Source organism: Poecilia reticulata, chromosome 21, assembly GCF_904066995.2.
Source record: "Poecilia reticulata chromosome 21, P_reticulata-male-v2, whole genome shotgun sequence".
In the NCBI taxonomy this organism is placed as follows: Eukaryota; Metazoa; Chordata; class Actinopteri; order Cyprinodontiformes; family Poeciliidae; genus Poecilia; species Poecilia reticulata.
In genome coordinates this window covers 3,145,533-3,156,229 of record NC_088850.1, presented here as the reverse complement: position 1 = coordinate 3,156,229, position 10,697 = coordinate 3,145,533, and the positions used below count along the sequence as shown (strand labels likewise).

The 10,697-nt window shown below is 38.7% G+C and overlaps 1 protein-coding gene across 4 annotated transcripts; it reads right to left on the bottom strand.

Annotated features, from left to right (window-relative positions):
• Positions 1-68: 68 nt before the first annotated feature.
• On the bottom strand, positions 69-10,657 carry znf512 (zinc finger protein 512). Of its 4 annotated transcripts, none has more exons than XM_008397187.3 (16): positions 10,418-10,657; positions 8,523-8,659; positions 8,386-8,441; positions 8,200-8,258; positions 6,943-7,451; positions 6,746-6,859; positions 6,538-6,636; positions 6,146-6,270; positions 5,193-5,279; positions 4,811-4,909; positions 4,568-4,735; positions 4,274-4,492; positions 4,089-4,190; positions 3,195-3,257; positions 2,875-2,973; positions 69-1,682 (listed from the first exon to the last, which is right to left on the bottom strand). In XM_008397187.3, the coding sequence occupies exons 2-16, from the start codon at positions 8,620-8,622 to the stop codon at positions 1,089-1,091; spliced, it is 2,493 nt and encodes an 830-aa protein (XP_008395409.2). In that variant the 5' UTR covers positions 8,623-8,659; positions 10,418-10,657; the 3' UTR covers positions 69-1,088. The 4 variants fall into 4 exon arrangements, with proteins under 4 accessions (XP_008395409.2, XP_008395411.2, XP_008395410.2 ...); XM_008397189.3 differs by having other exon boundaries at positions 6,770-6,859; XM_008397188.3 differs by having other exon boundaries at positions 4,274-4,471; positions 10,418-10,655.
• Between the last annotated feature and the right edge of the window lie 40 nt (positions 10,658-10,697).

Below are 10,697 nucleotides of genomic sequence, written 5' to 3'. Positions count from 1 at the left end.
TTTGTCCTGAAACACAAACAACACCTCACAAACATTTAAAATGCTCAGTGGGAAGCTCTTAAGACAAATTCATTCAAGACTTGACTCTTTAGTTTGGTTTGAAAAGAAAAGTGCAAAAGGCAGAAAACAAGAAAATACATTAATTAACATTTCATCAGCTGAAAAAAATATATTTGTTAAACAGCGCTAGAAATAACTGAAATAAACATGTCTAACAACAGTGGATGTAAATTGCAGAGGACATGAACATTCATCTAATCTATCAATATCAGGAATACATTAGGAGACAATAACAAATCTGGAAACAGGACATTTTAAATTATTTTTTCCCTTCATCAGTTAACAAAATGTATTCATGCAGTCGAAAAGTTTTTGTGATTTGTGTTTGAAATAACAGATTTTCTGCTGTGTGTGAACTTTATGCAGCTGTAGACTTCATCTAATATTAGGATCAGTTTGAGTGGAGGAAACTAATCATATTTAATCTCTTTTTGTGCTTTTGACACTGAAAATATTGAAGAATAAAACTTAACGTGCTTTTTTATGTCATCAAGACCAACACAAAAAGAAGTATAACACATTTGTTAGGGATGAAAATGTTGGAAAAGTCTATTTTACACATAAGAGAAAGGCATTTGACTTTAAGAAACAGTTACTGAGTTGGAGTGCTACTTTAATATTTCTCCTGTCTTTCATCTGATGAAGCCACAGATGTAAATAAAACAAAATGAGGTTAGACGGATCACACTTATGAGGCACAAAGTGTTGTCAGAGAGAACAAAATATGTTCTCAAATAAAATATGCTGACATCCTCACGTGGTGTTGAACTAACTTTACCTTCTACGGTTAACAACAAAGACAGGAAGGTTTTAAAAGAATTAGACATTAAAAATCTGTGAAAACGCCCAGATAAATGTTGTTACTACATTTAGTGTTAAGTCCACAACTTCATGCTATATGTCCTTCATCAGCTCAAAGTTTTATTTGTAGTATGCTTCCTGTTGTCGTCTCATCTTTAGTAGGAGTAGCCGTCTGTTGCATCATTTATTTTAGCAGCTGATGCAGGATCCTATCAGGCATTTCTCCATCATTTTGCAGCGTCGGCATGCGGCTCCATGATGTCAGGCTGTTTCAGGTTCCACTGGTCGATCTGGCGCTGCGTGCCATGAAGCCCGGCTTCCACCTCACTGCTGCCGAAACCGAAGCAGTCCGTCTGTTTCCCGTCCACCATCCCGGTTTCTCCTATCGTTTCTCCCTTTATCCGCCCGTTGACCTCCATTATCTCACCGCTGTTCTCCTCTGATTTGATCACGTCCACCATGTGCATGTCGATGTGTTCCGGTCCCAGCACGGCTTCCTTGCGGTCCATATCCAACCACACCGGTCCCGCTGGAGGTTCTAGGGAAGTGTAGTGGAGTTCTGGCTCGTCTTGTGAGTGGAGGTTCTGCTGCTCCGGGTGGAGGAACTGGGTTTGGTGCTGCAGGTGATGCAGAGGCTGCAGTGGATGCTGCAGGGGCTGCTGGTGGTGGTGATGATGATAATGGTGATGCTGCTGCTGGTGCAGGTGGTGGAAGTGGTACTGGTCAACAGTTTGCTTGTTTGCATGGACTGACTCTTTAGGTTGGTTCTTGAGGAACTTCTCAAACTTCTTGGAGGCTTTTTTGTTAGTTACAAACCAGTCCTGTTAGGTCATAAAGCGAAGATATAAGTGAACATAGAATGGTTAAGTAAAGCGACTAGAACGGGAGCCAATTACTACTAATTGTTGACTATAATCACCATCATTATCTACAACAAGTCTTAAGAATTCTGAATTAATATGAGTTACAACATTTTATTTCCCATTGGAATCAATAAAGTATTTAATTTAGAATAGAATTTGATTTAATATTTTATTAGATTAAAATGAGTTCCAAACGATTAAACATCCGTTTAAGCCTTCTTATAGTGTTGTAGTTTGGCCTCCATCCAGCAGAGGGCACCGCTGGTCACCCTTAGGCGCGTCCTTTGTTATAGAAATTAAAGATGGCGGCTAACCTAGAACGGCAGAGAGAAACGGTCCAAGCAGAGTTCGGTGCGGGATGCAAAATGCCCTTTAAGCGGTTCTGTTCTAAAATATAAACACTCAACAAGTTCCTTAAGTTTCACTTTAATGGCGATGATTCTACCGAGCTGCGTGACGGAGCAGCTTTTTCAGCTGAAGGCTGAAAAAATGTAATACGGGAAAAAAACCCTTTTGCAACGTTGATTTCTTTGATCTGTGGTGATCTGTGGTTAATGCGCGAAGTTGTAGTTCCTGTAGAAGCAACCAAACAGTATTTATGTATGAGCATCTCTATGTTCGTGGGGTATTGATGTGAGAAAACCACAACTTTCTATTTATTTAGTTAGAATTGTATACAGCTGATACAAAATATTAAAATTTAATTATGTTTTTTTTTAATTCACCATATTATGAAAGATTTTGCAATTTATATTATTAAAAAGTTACCGATTTTCTTAATCCATAAAAAACTCAGGTTTTAAGAAAATGGCTGCTTGACTGATTAATATGATCAACTTTAGATTAACTCAGTTGATAATTTGCATCACTCAAGCTTCTCATTTTATTTTATGTTATGTCATTTGCTTCCTGCCGTGAACAGTTCACCCAGAAGAACTGCTTTTCTTCAAGATGCATCTTTTTTCCCCAAACTAATTCTCAAAATAAATCTGTATATGACCAGAAAGCTTTATTCTGAAATAAAATCTTTTTTGAACCCTTCTGAGCCCATCAAGAATAAATGAATACAATGTAGTCATCAGCATAAAGCGTGATAATAATGGGACAAAAAAGCATATCCAAAGCAAGAAACTTGGTAATTTATTATTACCTGTGAGTGGACTGAGTTTATGTGATATTTCACTCCACTTTCAGAATTAAACTCCTTGTTGCAGATCAAACATCTGTATTTTCCAGCCTCAAATTCACCCTGAAAAAAGACAAAACAAATTAAAGTAAGAATATTTTCACATTTAAAAGTTATTTAATATGCTAAACAATACACCTATTACTTTTTAATTCAAAGTTTATGTTTTATTTAGGGATATAAAACAGAGAAGGAAGAAAAATATGCTGGTTTGATATATTTATTCCAAGATTTAACTGAATTTGTTGGAAATGATCTTTCTAGACACAGAACAGATGGTGTACCTTTGTGCAGAGTCCCAGGTGAGCTTTCAGCCCAGACACACTGGTGTATGTGCAGTCACAACCCTGAGGAACAATATAGTGCAACACATCACACGAGTTTCACTTTACTGTTACTGAAACATTGTATTTTTTTAAGTTGGTGTAGGTAAAGTAGAAAAAAAGCATTTTTGAAGTGTAAATCCAAAAGTCTGCTATAACTTCATGGTGATATTTTTATGGATTTGAGTTTAAATGAATAGAAATCTGGGCTGCACAGTGGCGCAGTTGGTAGAGCTGTTGCCTTGCAGCAAGAAGGTTCTGGGTTCAATTCCCAGCCTGGGGTCTTTCTGCATGGAGTTTGCATGTTGGGTCTCCCTGTGCATGGTGGGTTTTCTCCGGGTACTCCGGTTTCCTCCCACAGTCCAAAAACATGACTGTCAGGTTAATTGGTCTCTCCAAATTGCCCCTAGGTGTGAGTGTGTGTGTGCATGGTTGTGTGTCCTGTGTTGCCCTGCGACAGACTGGCAACCTGTCCAGGGTGTACCCCGCCCCTTGCCCGAAACGTTGGCTGGAGATGGGCACCAGCACCCCTCCGACCCCACTGAGGGACAAGGGTGAAAGAAAATGGATGGATGAATAGAAATCCAATAATATTTTTTAAAAAACACCACATGCAAAATGAACCCATGACTTTAATACGAGGTACAATGTCTAAAACATGCAGACTATATCCAGAAAACTATTATTTGGTGCTATTGCCCCTGTAAACACTTTCTATTGTCTGGTCCAGGCTGGCAGTACCTAACCGCAGCTCGAAGTAGATTGCAAATAAATCATCAACTTCATTTTAAATCAGATCAACTGTTCAGGTTTAAAATGTAATTCTAGTAAACGTTAAATAAAAGTGTGTCCTACCTGGTTAGGACAGTGAACTTTCCTCTGCAGCTTCACCTCATTCTTCCACTTCCTCAGCACCTCTTGGCTGAACGCCGGCAGGCCAGGTCGGGCGTATTTCAACTGGAAATGGCAACAAAATGAAAAAATTTAACCCTCAGAGTTTACACAAAACCAATTTTTGTGATCAATAACATTCTTCATACCTTCTTATCGTCAGGCACAAGATCTGACTGAAACTTCCTCTTGGGCCAGTCCTTTGGCAGTTCATTGTTGGCGATCTCAGCCAGGTGGAAGTTGGCCACCTGTGCAGAGGCGCGCTGCACTCTGCCGCTGGGCGTCCGCTCTGGGTTAGCCTCCCTCTGGGCCTTCAGGGCCTCGTCCTCTTCGGGCTTCTGGGGCGTCTGGAAGGAACGAGTGGAAGTCTTGAAATGCGACATTAGCAGTAATTTATGCAACTAGAAGTGACAAATGACTGTAAATGTGTAAAGTCAGCTTACAGGAGCATGCTCTGATTTCAGGTGGTACTCCAGACCAGCCTTGGATTTGTACGCTTTCCCACAGTGGGAGCAATTCAGCAGCAGCTTCTCCAGCTCAGACTCTTCCTTCCCACACTTCTTCATGTGGTACACGTAGCCCATGATGCTGGTGAAGGCAGCAGTGCAGCCCTGGGAAATAAAAGGTACTTGTGAGTCTTTTATGGTTTTAAAACAAACCAAACTGCAATGTGACCAACGCCTCACTTCTTTAGAACATTTCAGTTTGCCGAGTCTCTTCAGGATTTTACGCAGTTTGTCTTTGATGGCGCGGTCGTCGAGGCCCTTGGTGTCATCAGCTGATGGCTTTCAAGATTAGAAAAGTTAATGTCAGCATTCTGCCATTGCAGATATTACAGCACATTTATAAATAACACATGTTGCACATGCATTATAAATGATTAAATCAAACATTTAAAACTCCAGCAGGTGAAACAAAAAACATAGTGTGTACTTTGGAGGCCTAAAATACACAATAAATCAAGAAAACATCAGGTTTTACTAATAAGTTGTGGGTTATGCACCGCAAAACAGCCAGCATCCCTGCTAATACTAACAGAAATAAAGAGGATATAAATAATGATCTTACCAGGTTACTGTGGTCAGCCATGATGTGATACTTCATCCCGGTGGAGGACTTAAGCTGCTTCCCGCAGTGCTGACAGGTAAACGGTTGCTGCAGATTGACAACACATTTTTAACAAGTTTAATACTTTACACCAAGTATTTAAACACGGCATAAATATGGTTATATATACCCACGTGATCTTATTAAACACTGAGGAGTGTATTTTACAGATATTTTATATGGTAGACTAACACAAACTGGTGAAACATGTTAAAGTGGAAGGAAAATAATAATAAAAAACCCTGAAAGGTGTGTCATACATTTTTGTAAATTCTTCAGTGGTTTGTCAGAGAACATTATTGATTAAAGATCATCAGAGGTCATGGCAGTTTGGAGAAATGTAAAGAAGGGTGAAGTCAGAAAATCATAACATCCCACAAACTTCTGTTCAATCCTGAATCGCTGTTGTTTACAGATATTGTTTGTGCAAAGATTTAGAAATGTGTAAGTATGTGGAAAAAAATAAACAAAAAAACCCTAACATGTATGTAATTAATTAAAATTAATCTGCTAAAGTCACTTTAATATATGATTTTAAAAGCCGTATATTAAAGACTTGTAAAATAGTAATAATTTTATTTTGAGAGTTGCCCGCCTCATTGCCGATCAGTAAACTTCGGTTGAGTGAAAAATAATTTTAATTTTAAATTTGCCATGAGTGTGAATAATTCCTGCAATGTTTTGTTTCAAAATGCACACCACACATTTCAGATTTCTATTTGCATAAATTATATCCTTTTCATTCTCACCTTTCTCACAGTTATAATCCACTCTTGTTCTATCACATGAAATCCCAACAAAATTCACTGAATTTTTCAGTTGGAATGGGACACAGTTTGAAGTGGCATAAATATAAATGTAACATATATAATATTTATAATATAAATGTTTCAGGGTAGCGTTTGAAGCCTCACCAGTCTGCAGTTCTCCATGTGTTTCTTCAGCCCCTCCACAGTTTTCCTGCTCACACTTTTGCATTTGGGACACGTCACTCTCCCTTTGGCCACAATCTGGAGCTGCCAGCGCTCCTCTTGGCTTCCTGGAGACGGAGCGCAGCAAGAATAACAATAAAGTTTTACTATCAGAGACGGAAATATCTGAATACCAAACCAACAGATTATCTGTGCATCTAATGAATGCACATAAAGCAAATTATGGATAATTTTATACAAACATTTAAGGATCAAGTTTACTTCTCAAACTGCAGGACTACTTCCTGGATCCAATTCAACTTCAAGGTGACATTTAGATTTAATACTAATCAAATAAATTTAAATTAGATCATTTTTAACTAAGCTGTTCTCACCTGGAGGGTAGGTTGGAGGTTCCTTCTTGATTGGAAGAATGATGGGTTTCTGATCTTCATTCATTTGGACAGTTGAGCTCCTACTAACACTGACTGCATCTAAAATTGAGATACATGAAATATGTTTCTGTATTACTGCATCAGATTTGTGATTTAATGTGTTCTCAACTGAATCCAAATCAGACTTTCACTCTGTAAAAGGTTGAACCTGTTGGACAGGATGGAGACCTACAGGACATGCTGCCCTCTGGTGGTGGAAGGAAGTTATTTACAGCAGGGCTTGGCTCCACTTCTGCTCTCTGGACCTTCTTCATGTTCATGTCTTTGAAATATAATATGAAAATAACATTGAGCTACCTTATGTAACAAGGTTATTGCATATGAGAAACATATTCTGGTGCTTACCGGGTCTCCAGATGTTTCCTCGCTCCCTGTTTGAGTCGCTCCAGACTTGCTCATCCTGGCTTTGGCCGTTTCCCCACCTTTGCTCTGGTCCGCCGGAGGATCCGTCTGTTCCTGGATCCCTTCCACCGTTCCAGGCCTGATCCTGGCTTTGGTTTCTCCCCACCCCCCATCCAGACTCGGGACCTTGCTCCTGGCTCGTGATCCAAGCCTGATCCGGTCCAGGATGGCCTCTATCTCTGTCAGGAATCCATGTTTGGGGTTCTTCCCTGCCTGGAGTCCAGGCTTCAGGGCCTCGCTCCCTGCTGGAGCTCCAGGTCTGTTCCTCAGGCTGCGGCTGCTCCCGGCTCGCCTCCGGTCCTTCAGGCCAAACGTCCTTCCCCATCTCTCTTGGAGGCATGTTTATGGACCTTTCATCCGAGCCGTTGGCCAGGCCACCTGATGACATCACAGAGCAGCTGGTGGTCGGATAATCCACAGATCCCAAGGAAACATTCTGGAGGTCCTCATACCTGGTATGAAAACAAAATATATATACTACAAACCTGTCACAATGTAACGTTTTCTCATTTTTTAGTATTATTTAGTATTATTTTTAGTATATTATGCCTCCTTGAACAGGTTAGGAAATGTCTATTGGTATATAAAAACATTATATTAGCTTTCTTGCACAACAATGACATTTTAGTTTACTCAGTTTTGCCTAATTTGAGCTCCTTTCAGAATGAGTTGTCACTGTCGCTTTAAATCCAGTAAGCTGCTGCTGGCCACGCCCCCAACTCAACATTTACAAACCAATGTGTTACTATGCAACTGTACATCTTTGAAAAGCAGGATTGGAGCCTCCTGCACAACCAACAAGAACACAGCAAGAGGTTTCTAAATAAGTCAACAAAACACTTGTCATGTCCAGCAGCCATTGTACAGAACATCTAGCGGTAATACCAGCTGAGCAAATCTGCTGTGTAAATTAAGTGTTTTTATATCTTCTCACTTTCTCCACTGGTGATGAAGTGCAACACATTCTGTACCCAGAATGCAATTCAGGCACATTGTATGGTATGAGAGAAATACACCTGATGTGTTCATACATGGCTCATCAACTGGTTCTCAAACAGTTTCTAACCACATAAATGTGAGCTTTTTTAGTAAAACAGTCTACATTAGATGATGAGTAATTAATATAATCTGTCAGAAAAAAATATACTTTCAAAAAAATGCACTTGCATTTGCTATCTGGCTATAATTCAAAGGTCTTACCTTTTTTTGCTGCAAGTTCTTTTCATCTTTACATCGTTTTGATCTTTAGTCTCTTCATCCTGCAAAAAACAAACGGAACTGTGAGGATGAAGCCTGGACAGCCGTACAAACTCATAAATCAGAACTTTCAACATAAATAATATAATACAGAAAAAGCTTCAGGATGCAGTTGTTTGTCTTTCTTACCTCTGGATACTCAAACGTATTTAGTTCACCTTGTCTGTGAGGAAACCTTTGGACAGCTGATGTTTAAAAACACAAAGTAAGTTCAGTTAGCTGGACAAAATGTGGGAATATAAAAATACATTCCTTTATCGCTCTACCTGGACATGGAGATGAACTTCTGGCTTGTGATTGGACAGGTTTTCTTTTCCTCGGCACATACAGAGGTGACATATCCCCTCCAATGTGGGCGGGGTCCATGCTACGAGAGCCAAGCCCTCCACTGAAGAAATCAGCACTGCAAATAGAAATAATGGAAGAAACATTCATGGACTTCAATTGTTATTACCCAAAATATGCCAGGAAATTTTCTATTTTCATGGAAAATTAAGTTTAATTTATGTCTAATTTCTAATTTGAAATTAATTCAGATTTTTTTACATTGTTTTGCAATTTTTACAGAAATGTACTTTGAATTGTGAATCAATTCAAAGTAAATAATAGTGACACATTATTGAGAAAGAATATACAGTTTGCAAAAAAAAGGAAACTCAATAAATTAGGAATCAATTTTTTTAATGTCAATTTTATTTAGTTAAGACCTTATAAAATACAGTTCCATGAAAATTTGAGACGAGTAATAATAAAAACAAGTATCAATTAAATAATCAAAAAGGAGTGATAGGGAAGACAAGAATAAAGTTGAAACAGTTGAAAGGAACATTTAACAAAATAAATCAAGTCCAAGGACGGAACCCTGAGGTCCTCCATCTGTAAACAAGGCTGCTCCTGCTGATAAATGAAAGATTCAATCTCCATTTATCCAAGTAATTTAAAAGTCCTGCTTTACTTATTATGATCAGAATAACAAAAGACATAAATGTCTTTAAAAATATATAGTTTTAGGAATTAGTTGCCTCAACTGAACGGTATTCTTTAAGTTTGATGTTCAAAGTTAAGCTGCAAACATAATGGAAGTATTTTAATAACATCTATAATACATTTTAATTACCATTACAATAGGATATAATGATCTTGTATTATTGCAAATACATTCTTCTGTGAACAAGAAACTGACTTGAAGGAAAGGAATTAATAAACTATTGTTCTTTCCATCTTTAAATAATTTAAAACAAACAACCCCTAAATTAATAACATATTCATTAAACATCCCCGTGTGATTACCAGGATTGTGACGCACCTTTTCAACTTTATATTAAAAAATGACAATATGCAAAATTTGTTTGGTGTCTAAAAATATTTAATTACAAAAATAAAATAGAATAATTTTTTAATGTCTTGACATTCCTTTGATTTGTCATCATATACATTTAAACTGAGAATCATCTTGAATTAAAATCTAATTTCTTTTGAAACAGAAATCTGCATTTCAAAAGGAGTGCTCAATGAGAGTAATGAGGTGTAGAAAGTTTTAAAAAATCCACAATATTCATGGTTATAAAAGTTAACCATCTGTAAGCAGAATAGGGAATAATTTTGAGGGAAATTATTGCTCCAGAATATTTTTCTTTAGAATTTTGGAAATTATATTCGTATGTAAATTTAGTAGAGTTAAGAAGGCAAAGTATTTCTTCCAGAAAAAGTTGTGATGACTGATGAACGCCTGATGATTCACTTCCAGCTCCTGTTGTGTTTACTCTGCATTTGCATCCCACCTGACATGTGAGCTGTTTGTGATGGATGTGCGCATATGAGGCCAGTCTGCTCCGTTTCAACAACACTAACATCAAATGTAAAAGAAAATAGTAAAAAATAAATAAAAAACTGAATAGTATGACGTTTAACACTAAACCTGCAAAGAAGAGAGCCATTTTTGCAAAGCTGAGAATCAAAAAATGATCTCTAGCCACCACCATCTGTATCTGGGTGGATAAAAGAGAGAAAAAACAAAAAGATTTGGATTTCAGACGACGAAAACGCAGTAAAGCAGAGCTTGTGTCAGATATCCGATAAGCATTTCGCCCCCATACTGAGGCTCCACTCCTGACCGCCTTTCATTGTTTCTTAACGGGGTAAGAAATACCAGAGAGCCTACCGTCCTACAGCCCAGTCCCTCTGCAAGGACGGCCAGCCTCCATGTCCTCCAGGCCGGCCTCCTCTGTCGCCTTTTCCCCGGCAGAGCAGCCGCCAGGCGGGCTAACATCAAGGGCAGGCCCGGTCCCTGGATGAAGACGGAGAAAACCTAAAGCTGTGGCTGCACCTACATACGGACCAGCGCACTCACACGTAGGAATATAGCAGCCACTGGATGCGTGTGTTGCTGAGCGGAACGCCCTCCTCCTGCTGGAGAGAACAAATAAGACCCGCATCTGCTG

Coding starts and splice junctions, on each gene's coding strand:
- znf512 (XM_008397187.3), bottom strand. CDS start 8,622: ATGGACCCCGCCCACATTGGAGGGGATATGTCACCTCTGTATGTGCCG. Junction 6,271..6,537: donor ACCTCCAACCTACCCTCCAG/GTGAGAACAGCT, acceptor CTCCGTCTCCAG/GAAGCCAAGAGGAGCGCTGG. Junction 4,910..5,192: donor TGGCTGACCACAGTAACCTG/GTAAGATCATTA, acceptor TAATCTTGAAAG/CCATCAGCTGATGACACCAA.